General features: G+C 44.5%; 2 protein-coding genes across 2 annotated transcripts in view; both read right to left on the bottom strand.

Moving 5' to 3' along the window:
• The window catches only part of STAR (steroidogenic acute regulatory protein), a 27,598-nt gene extending 18,167 nt beyond the window's left edge, over positions 1-9,431 (bottom strand). The window contains exon 1 of the mRNA XM_020876232.2: positions 9,343-9,431. The gene's annotated coding sequence lies outside the window, so the exon portion shown is untranslated. The remainder of the gene's footprint in view (positions 1-9,342) is intronic.
• Positions 5,959-16,028, bottom strand: LSM1 (LSM1 homolog, mRNA degradation associated). Its single transcript, XM_020876235.2, has 4 exons — positions 15,782-16,028; positions 10,859-10,927; positions 9,343-9,458; positions 5,959-6,441 (listed from the first exon to the last, which is right to left on the bottom strand). The coding sequence occupies exons 1-4, from the start codon at positions 15,825-15,827 to the stop codon at positions 6,271-6,273; spliced, it is 402 nt and encodes a 133-aa protein (XP_020731894.1). The 5' UTR covers positions 15,828-16,028; the 3' UTR covers positions 5,959-6,270.
• Positions 16,029-16,108: the final 80 nt, after the last annotated feature.

Genomic DNA, 16,108 nt, shown 5'->3' with positions numbered 1-16,108 from the left:
CCTTATCTGTAAATCAGGGTATATTTTCTTTTTCTTTGTGTAATCCTCTCGTGGCAGTTATGAGGCTTAAATCAGGTAACGATATATCTCAGCCAGTCTAGGCATTCTGGACTCCCACCCCCGCCCCCAGCTCCCCGCTTCTCCAGCCCAGCACCCTCCCGAGGTACCCCCACGTTCGGGCCAGCTCACAGCACTGGGCATCCCCTCACTCTTCTCTTTAATTAGAATCCAATACCTTTGGGCCCCCTTGACAAACGTTTATCACAGTGTCAATAACCCATTCTCCCCACCCATGTTTTTTAAAGACTTTCTTAAGTGCAGTTTTAAGTTCCCAGAGAAATTGAGAGGGAGAAAGAGACTTCCCAGCATCCCTCTACCCCACACCTGTGGGTCCCCCCTTCTGTCCATGTCTGTAAACTCCATTAGGACCTGGAAATTTCATAAGGACTTGGATCCTTTTCAAATTTTGGACTCTCCAGCACTTAGCACAGTGCTAGATAATTGTGTTGTGGCTTCAACCCCATGGACTGTAGCCCATCAGACTCTCAGTCCATGGAATTCTCCAGGCCAGAATACCGGAGTCGGTTGCCATTCCCTTCGCCAGGGGATCTTCCTGATCCAGGGGTTGAATCCGGGTCTCTGCATTGCAGACAGATTCTTTACTGTCTGATCCACTAGGAAAGTGATAGATAATTAAAAGATAGAAGCCTGCCACTCTGGAGATTCTCGATAAATACTGATTTTCTTCCAGCTCTTCCATACTGTTTATAGGATACAAGCTTATTCACAGGGCATGTTTTCCTCCAATGGGGCCATTGTGCAAGAGCAATTTAACTCGTGGGGTTGAGGTCATTTTGGCTCACCTCCCCGCAGAGAACACTTCATGTAGTTCAGCACTTCCTTCCTCAGTCTGAGTTGCTTGCCATTGTGTAATTCTTACTGTATAAAGGAGACTAGGACTAAGTTCACTGAAGATGTGGCGTCCCCCCCACCCCCACCCCGCCCGAAGCTGGCTCAGTGCTGGGGACTCAGTAGATGATAATGGTTGGTGTGGAAGTCCTAGGCCAGGGGCTGTTCTAAGCCAGTGGTCCCCAGCATTTCTGACACCAGGGACCCGTTTCATGGAAGACAGTTTTTCCACAAAACAGGCCTTTTTGATTCAAGCATACTACGTTTATCATGCTGCTGCTGATCTGATAGGAGGCTGAGCTCAGGTGATAATTAATGCAAGCGATGGGGAACGGCAGCGGCCGTAAATACAGATGAAGCTTCGCTGACTTGGCGACCACTCACCTCCTGCTGTGTGGTCTGGTTTCTAACAGGCCAAGGGTGGGTACTTGACCATGATCCTGGGGTGGAGGACCTCTGTCCTAAGCTATTCACACATAGTCACTCAGTCCTTACAACGACCAGCCAAACTAGTTGGCACTATTGGGATCCTTGTTTTATTTATTTACCATGTGCGTGCATGGCTTACAGGAGTGAAAGCATCGAGTTCTCACCACTGGACTACCAGGGAACCCCCGGGATCCCTGTTTAATAGACAAGAAACAGAGGCACTGGAGGTGCCGCTGGATCAAGTTCAAGAGTTCCGAAGTGAAGAAACCAGGATGCAGTCTGCTCTTCACCTTTTTCTCAGAAGTGAAAATTTACAATGTTAGTTTCTGCTGTCCAGCAAAGTGAATCAATTATACACATGTTGCTGTTGCTCAATTGCCTAGTCGTGCCTGAGCCTTTGCGACCGCATTCTTTTCCATTATGGCTTATCGCAGGGTAGTGGACACGGTTCCCTGGACTGTACAGCAGGGCCTGGCTGTCCATCCATTCTGTACCTAATAGTCTGTGTCTGCCAATCTCCGCCATCCCTCCCCTCCCCACCCCCTCGGGAACCGCAGATCTGTTCTGTCTGTAAGTCTGTTTCTCTTTTGTAGATAAGTTCATTTGTGCCATATTTTAGATTCCACGAATGAGTGACATCATGTGATATTTGTCTTTGTGACTCACTTCACTCTGATAATTGCTGGGTCTATCTGTGTAGTCATGAACAGCACTAATTCTTACGGCTGTGTGCTCTTCACAAAACTTGCAAATCCATCTCTCTCTGAAAAGCGGGGCCCGTATTTGCTGCTTACACCTGATAGATCTCAGGGTGATGAGCAGTGCGCTGGGTTATCCCCTTGCACTGGTTCTCTTTGTCTTCCTGTCTTTGTCTTCCTGTCCCCAGCAGGTGAGCCGGGTACGCTTGGCAGGGCCTGCAGTTAAAGCTGTCTTTGGCAATAGCCTGAACCAGGAGTCACCCGAAGGCAGGTGGGCTGAGTTTAACCTTCCAGATATTTTATTTGGCCCACACACCATTTTTAGAAAATTTAGAATTAGTTGTCAATACCAACTACGGGGACAGAAAACAGACCAGTGGTTTGCAGGGTCTGGGGAAGGCCGGGCAAAGGCGCATTCAGGGGCAGAGGTCACGGCTGTGTGACTATATGCAGCAGTTAAAGCTCACGGGATTGTATGCTAGAAAGAGTGAAGTTACTGCATGCAAAGTTAATCGTCAGTAAAACTGGGTCTTCGGGATGAATTCCCAGACAGTCGGTGTTTCTGACCTGGGATATGGCCAGCACTGGGCCCTCTCTTCTTGCTGTCCTGACTGCTGGTGGGCTTGTGCCCTGACACCACTCAATTCCTCGTTTTTCCGGAGCATTTGAGGGCTTTTTGTAGCCCAGGGTCTAGCCGAGTGGCTAGAGTGGAGTTACAGAAATCTTTTTCTACTCCTTTTTTTTTTTTTAAAAAAAACAAGAATAGATAAAAACTAGGGAGCTGAGAAGCAGGGAAAAGAGAGGCAAAGCAGTGAATTGAGAAGAAAAGGGCTTGATTTTATTCTCTGCTCCCACATAGGCCTGGCAGAGCCAGAGTCGACAGGTGGAGTGCTAGGCAGGGTGGACCGATCCAGGCCTTCGGTACAGACAGAAATGTGCCCCTTTCTATGGTTGGTTTCCTAATTCTTTCAGGTTAGAAGATCTTGGGTATACTAGCTAGATACAAAACTTACTTGGTTGGGAACAGCAAGCACACTTAGAGCTGTCTCCTGCTTTCCTCATTTGGGGGATCCCAAAAGGGTAATATGGGCTTCACTTGTGGCTCAGCTGGTTAAGAATCCACCTCCAATGTGGGAGACCTGGGTTCTATCCCTGGGTTGGGAAGATCCCCCGGAGAAGGGAAAGGCTACCCATTCCAGTATTCTCGCCTGAAGAATTCCACGGACTGTACAGTCCACGGGGTCACAAAGAGTCAGACGTGACTGAGCGACTTTCACTTCATCAGGGGGTAATATGCGAGGTGGGGGTGCAGCACTGCAGGTGGGAGGGAAAGAGACAGAAGAAAGAGTGCCTGTTGCTTCCAGCAACCCCGACACGCCCTCCCCCACCCCGGCCCCATTTCCCTGGCATGCTCTTCCAGGCATTTTCACACCAATCATTTCCAACTCTTCACTCCTGGAGGGCCAGAGTCTCCAGTGGAGGCAGTAAGAAACCATCTCCATATTCAGTGTAAGGATTCCTGCTAATTAATCCACTCCTGGTGGCTGGGCGAGTCCTGCTGTCCTTGTCCTTTGAGGTCTCTGACTGCTCTCTGAAGTATCTTAGGGAACTAGCCTGAATGCACCACATCCCCAATCCACCCTTCCATCCATCCTTCCTTCCTTCCACTCCACAGATATGTCCTGAGACTTGATATGTGCCTGACATCATTCTCCATGTACGATCACAGGAGTGAATATGCCTGACATCATTCTACGTGTGGGATCACAGGAGTGAATATGACAAAAATCCCGCTTTAAGGATTTACATTCTTGTCGGGGGAGTGAAATTTATGTTGGATTGCAATAATTGCTCTGGTGAAAAACAAAGCTGCAAAGGATATAGCTGGGGACGGTGTTGCTATTTAAAATGGGTCTTCAGGGAAGGATTTTCTTGTAGCTGTCTGAGGCAAGTATGTTATAAACAAGAAAACAGGAAATTCTGGCCCCATCCAGGGCTTGCTCCACCTGGTCTACTGTCTCTCACTCAGCCTGACCTGTCACTCGTACTCCTGTGAGCAAAACTGAGGCCACTGTCCAGCCATCACATCTGGTACCTCTGCAGTTCACACTGACGTGGCATCCTTCATGCCGGATGGTATGAAGGTATCTGGCTATGCTGAGTACCCAGGGCCTGCTGGGACTTTAGCTGAGTGGGGGAGGAGAACAGATATTGTGGTTTAAGTTTAGCTGACAGCATGCAATGAAAGGTCAAGAACGAAGGAAGGGGGAAAGAGGAGCTGGGAGAGAGAGGCTGCTGCACTGTAATATCAGAATGAAGATGGATAATTTCAGTATCTGCAAAAAGTCTGGACTGGGCAGAGCTGAGGGCAATCCCTGCACTGAGGGGCAGGGAGATGAAGGGGAGGAAGCAGGGAGCCTTGTCTTGTTCCATCCTTCAGCTCTAGCCTGTGCGACAACACTCTAAAGGGCAGTAGCTTATCGTACATGATGACTGGAACCCAGCCATGGCTTGAAAATCCCTGACCTACTATGGAAACTCTTCTCCTGAACAGAATAAATCGTAAGTCTTATGATTGCATGTGGAATTGTCTGAGTGAGGTCAAAAAGACAAAAGATGATTACAGTGAACTTGAATCTCTTGAAGGTGTTCGATATTCTGAAAGGTTGGTGCTCAAAAACAACAAATTCTGCTCTCAAAATCTTGTAGTGAAAGTTAACCACATCTTCCACAGTTGGTGATGGGTTTTTCCCCTTCATGTGGGAATAAGAAATTAAGGCTATTCAGCGGTAAGGTTAGAGGTGAAACACACAAAATAAATCATTAAGTGCAACTTTTCTCATATTACCTCCTCTGGAACCAAGTCAGTGATGAACAGCTAAGGTCAAATAGTTTATCTGCAAACCACTGAACTCAAACCACAGCAAACCCCCAAGCTCATAAAATGTGAAGTATACTGAATACTATAAAGTAACTCAAAGATAGGAATTGGATATAAGTATCTTCTCTGCAAAAGATGTCTCTGCTCAATAGACTGTAAGTATCTGGAATAATTTTACAGTTAAAACGGAGTCGAGGAGGAAGACTGACTTGCTTGAACCCAAGTGCCAGAGAGAAGAGAGTCTGGGTTTTAACCCGCTTGTCTCCCAATTCCAAGTTCACAATGTCCAGTAGCCAACACTGAACTCCTGGAAAGTACAGCCTCTTACGAGATCAACATCACACCAGAAAGGTGGCATCCCCGGGGGTTGGCAGCTAAGACATGTGGGTGGAGAAGAACCTAGATCTATCAGTCACTGAAACACTGTTTTATCTGTGCTTCTTTTTGATAATAGCATAAGAAGCTCAAGACTCAAGCCAAATGACCAGAAAAACCTCATGAAAGTAACAGAACATTTAGAGAAGCTGTCACGTGGGATCTTATGGGAACACAGCTGGTGATGTGGCTGCTACCACTCCTGCTTCTCAAATACCGGCTTCTGCTGTAACCAAGAACTGTGAAACCTCACTGAAACAGCCCTCTTGGAGCCTGAACATTTTTTGTTATTGGGGGAAAAAAAAAGACAAGGTGATAAGGGAGGACCTACAGGATATTTAGTATGAAAATCCTCCTTCGAAAGTGACTTCCCTGGTGGTCCAGTGGCTGAGACACCACTCACAATGCAGGGGCCCCAGTTCCATCCCTGGTCAGGGAACTAGATCCTGCATGCCACAACTAAGAGTTCATATGCCACAGGTCCCATATGCAGCAACGAAGACCTGGCAGAGCCAAATAAATGAATTAAAACCAGAGCAGGCTGGAATTGTGACAGAAGGGAAATTCAATGTGTGTGTGTGTGTGGACTGCTTATACCTCTGAGAGGAGAAGTTAAATGATGCCCAGTCACTGAAGGCAACTCAAACTTGGGAAATAACACTGCAATTCTGAGATTCAAGTTTTATTTACAAGTAAATGAAGACTGTCCCCTGTAGCCACTCATCTGGGGTGAGAAGAGCAATGTAAGGTAGTAGCTGCTGGTCCACAGTGGAAAGTCAGAGGAGTCCATGCCACTGTTTCTCTAAACGATGATTTTGTAATTAAAACAAACAAAAAAACAAAACACAAGACATGATTTCTTCATGTTCCATCTGTGAACGAAGTCAAAATAAAAATGACTTTTCGAAGCTCTAGTCTGTCATCACGTGTGAGGTGACAGCCCCACTCCCCGAGAGCGGCAGTCTCTGAGCAGAAGACTTAATACTCATCGAGAGTATCTGCCCGAGGGATGGACAGGCCTCGGTCCTTCAGGGCCTGCACTTTCAGCTTCTCCGCTTCCAGCTTGGCCTGCTGTTCCGCCCTCTGCTCTTCTAAGATTTCTTCAATAGACACTTGCTGGAGAGGTGTGTCACTCTCCTTTTCTAAGTCCTACAAAACAAGCGGGTTTGGGAAACTTCACCTCATGACCAAGAAGAGAAAACATCACGGATCTAAAGGCAAACGATTCCTGTATCGGGCTTGAGTTACCTTCCGCGCTCGTGCCAGGGCACAGACACCTGTGCACAGGTAACCCTGTACGAAGAAAGGGCTGGCGACGCCCCGCAGAGCACACGGCTGTGACCTACAGGAATCCGTGTTGGTGTGCGTAACAAGGCTTCAGTCTGTGCAAAGTCAAGCCTACGTGAGTTAAGAACTACTTTTCTTATAGCTACTTCCCCAACCCCAGGGAATCCAAGAGAGAAGTCGCTGAGGTCAAGGTAGCTTAGAATAAATTTTGTACTTACACACAGTCCAAGTCAGCCTAACTTCTGGGGCTGTTCTTTTTTTTGCTAAGAAGTAAAAAACATTGGTTCAAAGTAGCACCCCTGACCTCCAGCCTCCAAGCCACATCAACTGGCCCTCTGTTAACACAGGACTTCTTTCTCTCCCATGACAACTAGTCTTCCGGAGAAAACCTCAGCAAACCAGTTGGGTTAGTAAATCATTTTGGCCCCAACATTCTTCCCAAATATTGGCTACATTTCCCACTTAATATGATAAAATATGCTAATATATTTATTTTTGAACACCTTAAACATCTGATAACCAACTTGATAATGCAGAATTTTGCTATAAAATTATCTATCTACTGACTGTTTCTTCTCCTTAAGAAGTTTATCTAGGTATCACTTGGTGTTTCTGTAACATGGAAAGCCTCTACGGACAGGGTACTCACATTTCTCATCCTCCTCTGACTTTTACTTACAAAATCTGGGACAGCATCAACACAAACGCCACCTCTCCAGGCGTTCCAGCCTACCACTGGATACTAATCTGCAGAGGTGGCCAAGGCCTCGGAAGCCACAGCGGTGACACCGCAGATGGAGGACTCTCCCAGGGAGGTTAGAGCGAAAGCCACATAAATTCCATAAGCAAGCCCTGCCCTCAAAACTTAGCTGCATCCAGCAAAATATATATTATCAAGTGTGATCTTCCCTCACAGCCCACGGGCGGCAGAAGGGAAGATAATGTTCTTGGCTCCGTGTCTTACCTCCTGGACTTTCCAATGTTATGTGCTGAGCTATTTGTGTGGTTATGACAATGCTGTTACCCAACAGTCAGCTTATTACTTAAGGCTGTGTGTCTCATTATCCTTGAGGTAGAAGCCAGGGACTTCACAAACAACAGTGCGTCTACAGAATGCAAGTGGTTTCTAGTTTTGAGTTTTCCTAGAATTGGTACACAACGTCTTCAAACAGACCATCGATTCACAGAACTGTGGAAGCAGTCCCGAACCATATTTCTTTAGTAATACCACTATAAAAAATTCTGCAGAATCTGAACCGTTAACATACAAAAAAGAAGAGTACTCTTCTCCACGAAAGGGCTCCCAGGAAACAATGACACTTCAAGAATAAACACAAATTCTTCTCTTCACATACACCTACACAGGGCTTTGTCTATGCCAATGTAACTGGCACAGAAAGCGCATCTGTGCTCTCCTCTCCTCTACAATTGAAGCAGAGTGTGTGTGTGGTATTGTGACTTGAATCTTTCCCCTGATAGCAAAGTAATAAATTTCCTCTCTAAAAGTTATATTCAGAAAAGTAAAAAAGAAAGAAAAAATAATCACCCACCATCCTACCATCCAGATTGGCCAGTCCCTCTGAATGTACAGTCAGACAACGATCCTGACCCCCACATCCCAGGATACATACCATGGTGCTTTACATCAACCACACACACAAAAAAACCAGCTACAGACCAAGCAGCTTCTCTCCAAAGACTTCTGTAAACCTGACTTAACATGTGGCTAGGGACTGGGAAATGGTACTGAAAACTTTAAAGATAAAATCAAGGTTTGATTTTCCTGGAAAACGCAATAATCAGAAGCACCAGGATCAAGTCAAAGATATTAAATAAAGCATTTTTAAAGTAAATGTTTCATGTAAACTGTGAAATCAAGTTTTATCTTCTTTAAAAATGTCTGAGCAGTTCTAATATATATTTTGGAGGAGCAGTTTTCTAATGGTTCACACACACACACTCACACCTACAGAAACACCACTTGAGAGGATTTAACTTTTCACTTGCCAGCTGGCTTTCCTGACAGATAATAGGAACCTCCTCCTTGACTGGGAGCTAAGAAGCCAAGTGAAATTGAGTCCATTCTGAGAAAATTAAGAAAGGCTTCTTCTACAGTCACTCTTTGCACCTGCCCCCTTTAAAAACACAGATATCATACTGTACATGCCATGTGCCTTTCCCCCAAACCCAATTGCCTTTATGTCATGAAAGACCATGTGTAACCAACTGTTTAAATTACTACAAAGTATTCCAGTGTTAGTAAGCCATATTTCATTGGACTATTCTTCTCTCGCTAGGTATCAGGCTTCAATTTTCTGCTATTAAAGATATGAGAATAATCTACTAATGAACACATTTGTGTGGGACAGTGTTTTATATATATAATGGCTCACCACTCAGCTCCTGGGATCTTAGTTCCCTGACCAGGGATTGAACCCTGGTCTCTGTGGGTGAGCGTATGGAGTCCTAACCATTGGACTGCCAGGAAACTCGTAGGATAGTATTCTTTATGATACCAGGGAAAAATCAATGATATTTTACTGTTAATGGGATCAAAATCTTTAATATGCCAGGAGGCACTGAAACAAAGTTGACTCTTCTTTGGAGCTCTCCTTTTATAACATCCCTTTCTTAAGCTAATTTGGTGGTGTCCTGTGAGAAGCTGGGTCAAGGCGAAAACACTTTTTCCTTCTTGAAAAGACAAAAAGAAACCTAACTGGCATGATTATCAAGAGCCACAGCAGCTTAACAGTTTTCACTTACTATTTCTCCTAGCAGGACCACATTTTCTCCTCTGACCACAAAAATCCCTCGAGGAATATCACCGTATTTCTTGCCCACGTGAATGCGTTCCACAGTCTGATGCAGCACTAAGTTAGCTACAAGTGTACCGGGAAGAAACAAAGACATTTAGTGCAAATTACTCTACAGGTAAAAGCCCACAACTCAGTCAGTTACCCTGACTACAAACGACTAGCTGAACATGATTTTCAAACTTTCTAATTCTGGAAAAGGCTAAAATTTCAAACCACCTTGTCCTACTTCATTCAGACACACCACTCGGAGATTTTTAAACAACTGCAAATAGAGTACTTGGGATTATGTTGCACTAATACAAGAAGGATGATGGAAATAAATGAAGAAAATTAAATTCCTTATGCGTTCATTGCTGATATCAACATGACTATAAGAAAATATGATAGGGCACTTGGAAAACTCTAAAGTCCAAAGAACTGCAGAAATAAGCTTTTTTTCTTTTAGAAGGAAACATTTTTTTCTACTTTGTGCAGGTATGTATGTGTGATGATTTACCAAAGATTTAACTTTGTTTCGGTACGGATGATTCATTTAATCCAATGTAGGTATTCATGGATTATGATACAACAGTAATCTGTTTTTTTCCCCTTTGTCAGATGACTATAATTTGGTAATCTGAGAGTAACCTTAGTATTCATTATTTTCCCCTCATGTAGTCTGATGAATTTGACTTAAAGTTTAGAACCACAACCTGTGCAGAGTAATTGCTTTTCTTCTTTCAGTTGGTTACTATTGTCGTCTTTGAAGAAACAGTACTATCATCTGTGATTCTTATAAATATTTCAATTATGTTGTTCTTCCTTAGGCCCAAAGCCACTGACCTAGCTAATGTCCAGCAAATGTTGACATGAACTGGAAGTTCCTCAAGACAGGAGCAAATATAAGGTCTCTTTAGAAAACACAAGAGACAGAATCAAGATTAAGACCTTGAGTCTGATGTATCCCAAAGTATAAAATCCTGAGCTTAATGTTGGGGGTCCCTAAAAAGCTTCAGGAAAGGCCTCTGACCCACTTCTCATTGGACAGGGAGGGATTACCTTCAGGGCAGGAACTGCTTTGAAGAGTAGTCGCACCCAAGCCAATGTACAAATGAGCAGCCTTTTCAGTGGACTGAGTGTATTTCTATCATCTGGCTCCCTCTAATGGGGAAAATAAAAAATAGTCCAAAACACTGTAATCACATGTTCTAGTAGTGAAAACCAGTTTTAGAAATAAAACATAAGCTTGTAAACACAAGCTTTCAAACCACCTAATTGTAATTTAGAAAACAATGATGTAGTGACTTAAAACAGTATTCATCATGCCAGGTACATGAAAAAAGTTGCAGATAAATAAACTTCAATACGAAACAGCACAAAAATACAGTGGGCAGCTCTTATCATCCAGAGTATGGGATGGAAAGAGCCATCATGACTCTTATCATCATGGACTTATGATAAGTCCATGAGTAATACATACATACCAAATTGATCAATGCTTCTCAAAAAGCCTATAAGTGTCCTTCCATCTCGAAGCAGGACCAAGTGCTTTTCTGGGGAGAGGAAAAGAGATCTTTAAAAAATGAACTGTTAGCTTCAGCCCGTTTACAGGGAAACAAAAACAGAGTTAATAGCAGATTAACCTTTACCACTTCCTCTTACAGCGCATTTAAGGCAGAGTTCATTGAGAAACCAGAGGGATGACCACAGGAGCTGGGGATTAGCTTAGATGAGAAGATGGGTGGTGAGAAGCATCTAAGAGGGGCAGCAGCGCGGGGAAGGTCTGCACACGCAGTCAGGGGGCTCAACGGACTGGCGCCAGGTGCTGGTGCTTGACAGCTAAACCCTGTCAGCATCACGTCAGTTTCTATACCTGCCAATCTGGACATTTAATTTAGATGGGTCTTTATGATCTTAATTTTCCAAAATTATTTTCCCCTCAACTTAGACAGAGAGTCTCTATTTTACACTCTGGAATCAGAGACAGTTTTAAATAAAAACAGTACCAAAGACATGTGAAATGAGGATGCTGATAATAAAACCAGAGCAAAAATTCAACAGAATGTATTGAGGGCTATGTGCTGTTCTGGGGCCTAGACATATAGTAGACAATAAGACTCAGAGTTACCAACCTCATGAACTTATAAGCCTGGTGGAGAAAAGCAAACACACTTTAAAAAATGACCTATGGTGATTAGTCTAGTAGAATAAAAACAAGATAGCAGAATAATATGAGAAAGGGAGGGGAAGAAGCTATAGAAGAGAGGGTGGTGGGGACTTCCCAGGTAGTCCAGTGGCTAAGACTCCTAACTCCCAATGTAGGGGGCCCAGGAACAAGATCTCATATGCCACAACTAAGAGTGTGCATGCTGCGACTAAAGATACCGTGTGCTGCAACGAAGACCTGGTGTAGCCAAGTAAATAAATAAACACAGGGGAAGAAAAAAAAAAGAGAAGGTGGCTAGGAAAACCTTTCTGAAGAGGTGACTCTGAGCCAACACTGAAGAATGACAGTAAGCCAGTCACTAGAATAGCTAGTAAAAAATCACTTATTCGTCTTTAATGCCATGCATAAAGTACTTTCTACATGCAGAACTTGGACCATAAAGAACGCTGAGCACCAAAGAACTGATGCAAGACTCTGAAGAGTCCCTTAGGCAGCAAGGACATCAAACCAGTCAATCCTAAAGGAAATCAACCCTGAATATTCATTGGAAGGACTGATGCTGAAGCTCTGATACTTTGGCCACCTGATGCAAAGAGCCGACTCAATGGAAAAGACCCTGATGCTGGGAAAGACTGAGGGCAAGAGGAGAAGGGGGCAAGAGAGGATGAGATGGTTGGATGGCATTATCAACACAATGGACATGAGTTTGAGCAAACTCTGGGAGACAGTGAAAGACAGGGGAGCCTGGCGTGTTATAGTCCATGGGGTTGTAATGAGTTGGTCAGCACTGAGTGACTGAGCAACAACAAGATGCAGAACAGTGCAATAAGACAGTGAGTCTTTCCGAAGGAATTTATAGGCTTTTTTTGGGCTATAATTAAGTACCACAAGAGGGCAAATCTTAATTACATGAGAGTGAGAGAAACTGTATCTAGCTGGAGGTATCTGAGTTGGACCTTAAAGTGAAAGTGAGATGGATGAAACTGGAGCCCATCATATAGAGTGAAGTAAGCCAGAAAGATAAAGACCAATACAGTATACTAACGCATATATATGGAATTTAGAAAGATGGTAACGATAACCCTATATGTAAAACAGAAAAAGAAACACAGATGTACAGAACAGAATTTTGGACTCTGTGGGAGAAGGCGAGGGTGGGATGTTTTGAGAGAACAGCATCGAAACATGTTTATTATCTAGGGTGAAACAGATCACCAGCCCAGGCTGGATGCATGAGACAAGTGCTTGGGCCTGGTACACTGGGAAGACCCAGAGGAATCGGGTGGAGAGGAAGGTGGCAGGGGGGATCGGGATGGGGAATACATGTAAATCCATGGCTGATTCATGTCAATGTATGAGAAAAACCACTACAATATTGTAAAGTAATTAGCCTCCAACTAATAAATGGGGAAAAAAAAGTGAAAGTGAAGTTGCTCAGTCGTGTCCAACTCTTGGCGACCTCATGGACTGTAGCTTACCAGACTCCTCTGTCCATGGGATTTTCCAGGCAAGAGTACTGGAGTGGGCTGCCATTGCCTTCTCCAATGGACCTTAAAAGGTAGATAATTTTTGGCCATGGGAAGAGTGACAGGGTCTGGGAACAGGAGGGAAATCTATAATTTAGGCAGAAGAAAAGGGAGCTGTGTATCCAAATGTGTGGCTAAAAGTTGAGGGTGTGAAGGGAATAGGAGATGAAGTCAGAAAAATACTGGGAGCAGGCTGAGTTTGGATGTGACTTCATGGGGAACAAGACAACTCTGAAGATTCAACTGGCAGAAAAGAGAGAATGGTTTTGAGGCTATGACTAGAGTCCGAGACATGAAGAAAAGACCTGAACCAGGGCAGAGATGAGAAGGGAAAGGATGAGAGGATCAAGACACTGCAGTTATAAGGGATGGAATTGGTCAACCAAGTGTGTTTGTATATGTGGATATGTGTGTGAGAGAGTGGGAAGCTGAAGAGATGGGTTAAAGGTGATGCAGGAATTTTGAGTCATCCTGTCAGGGAGGACCATGTACCAAAAGTTGGGAGTGAAACAAAAGTTAGGAGTGAAAGAAGCAAGATCCCGTGGAAGGTGTTTTGCTGTTGTGATTTTCAACTGGTATCAAGACACCTGTGCAGAAATGTCAGCTGCAACTGGAGATGTAAGACTGGAAGGCCAAAGAAGTCTGGATCAGAGCAATTTTCAGGATGTCCACAAGAGGTGATATCAATATTAAAGTCCAGGAATTCTTCTAGAGATTGAAATAAAGCTGCGGCCAAAGATGGAACCTAGGAGTCCATCTATTTTAGGAAACAATAACTGTTGCAGAGATAAGAAAATCAAGTACCAGTGTTGCAGAAATCAAGAAAATGAAGAATCATATGATAATAGTATCAGTGTGCCAAAAAGAGGAAAGAATGCATTAGACAGACGTCTTTTAAGATTGCAGTTTCAGTAGTGTGTTGACAAAAAAATCTGATTGCAGGGTGATAAGAGGTGGTCTACTCCAGGTAGCCAGGAAATGAGTTAAAATGGGAGATGATTTAAGAGGTTTGGGGGTACAGATGTGAAAAAAGGAATGGGAATTTGATGGTGAAATATAACTGAAAAAAAAAAAATGACAGACAAGAACATACATGAGGGGGAGCAAGAAATATGAGAGAAAAAGGCTATTAATGGATTCCAGAAGCAGCTGGAAGGAAAGAGAAATAAGACACAGACTGAAAGGGAGGAATACTTCCAACTGAGATGAGAGGATGGGTGAAAATACAGAAAGACTGAGGAGAGAGGATGAAACTGTGTGTGTGTGTTGCAGTGAAGGCTGCATATGAAATGATTCGAAACCACTCAGTAAAGGAGGGGCTTGGAATCTGCAAAAAAGAGGTTACAGACTTGAGAAAAACAATTATTTTTAGTAGAATGGCAGGACGTGCTAGGGATCTCAAATAACTCAGATACATAACAAGACAGGTGAGGGCACCATCCTCAGACAACTAGAATTAAAGATTTCATTACACGTTACAGACAGGCCTGTACAGTGGTTATTCACACATAAATTTGATCCAAGCTACACTACATTCCCTTCAGTAGCAAAATCACTGATTTGGATCTAAAAAGTGATTTCAGACGATAGCAAGAGGATTTCATCACAAATTCACTCTTTACATATACAGTAACTGCAGAGATTGCTCAACTTGTTTGGAACTGTGTGTAACTGTTTCCCAGCAATTACAAGTTAATGAGACAGATCACACAATTGGCACAACTTTAAAAAATGTTGTTTTAGGTGTAACTCACAGATGAGAGTTTGGAAAAACGAAAGACAACTGATACAACCGAGCTCTTCTTCAGGATAGTGACTAGGAATAAGGGAGGCCTTAACAGCAAAGGAAAACTAAAGGAAGAAAAAAAGTAAGTTTGAAGTGACTCAGTCTTTCTGGAAAAATCACTACCTAGTCTGAAAACCTAAATACTCCCAAACAGTAAAAGACTGCAAACGGCCACACAGTATAAACCCTACGTTTAGTGCTAATTAAGTCCAACTGATGTTGTATTCGGAGAAGTCAGTGGCACCCCACTCCAGTACTCTTGCCTGGAAAATCCCATCGACCGAGGAGCCTGGTAGGCTGAGGTCCATGGGGTCGCTAAGAGTCGGACACGACTAAGCGACTTCACTTTCCCTTTTCACTTTCATGCACAGGAGAAGGAAATGGCAACCCACTCCAGTGTTCTTGCCTGGAAAATCCCAAGGACGGGGGAGCCTGGTGGGCTGCCGTCTATGGGGTCGCACAGAGTCGGCCACGACTGAAGCGACTTAGCAGCAGCAGCAGCTGTTGTATTACTGTTTTCGTTTCTGCAAGAATCTTTTCTCTAAGAATTCTCATTCATCCACCCAGTAATCACCTGATATTTCAAAATACCACAGGTGAGAGACAATGGATCGGGGAAACGGTAACCTTCACATATGAGCTTCAGCAGCTGCATCCCTGAAAAGCAGAAATGAATTCTACGGCTTGCCCGGGGGACCGGTGGAAGCTGCGAGAGGCGGGATACAGGGAGTAGGCGAGAAAGTGGCAAACGGTGTGTCCCGTGACTCAGGCGTCCTCCGGAGGATGCCAACGCCGAACGTCCAGAACTGCACTAAAAACAAACCGCCCCCCGGCCCGGCCTCATTCTATCAGCTTCCTCCTTAAGAGGCACCCTCCTGGGAGGAAGGGTCTCACCCCAGACTTCACTCTGAGGAGATGAACTACTCACTGTCGATGTCCTCGATGAGGCTGGCGGTGCCGGGCATATAGTTCATTTTGAGTAGAGACAGAGCTGCAGTGTATAGCGGCGGTGGGCCAGCGCGTCCCACACCTCCTTCCTCCTTACCGCGGTCGCCGCCTCCGCGGGACCGGGACAGGAACCCGGACCCGGACCAACGCCGCCGCCCCGGCTTTCAGTAGCCGGGGCCTGCAGGAAACGCCGCCATGTCGCCCCACCCACTTCCGGCATCACGTGCCCGCCCTCAGGAAGAGGTGGGACCGTTCATGTGGTTGCCCCCGCCCCGGGATACCTTTTCCATATCCCTGACGAGAAGGG

The sequence above is a fragment of the Odocoileus virginianus genome, chromosome 32 (assembly GCF_023699985.2).
Source record: "Odocoileus virginianus isolate 20LAN1187 ecotype Illinois chromosome 32, Ovbor_1.2, whole genome shotgun sequence".
NCBI classification, from domain to species: Eukaryota; Metazoa; Chordata; class Mammalia; order Artiodactyla; family Cervidae; genus Odocoileus; species Odocoileus virginianus.
The sequence above is the reverse complement of the archived record's forward strand: the minus strand, read 5'-3'. Positions and strand labels throughout refer to the sequence as shown.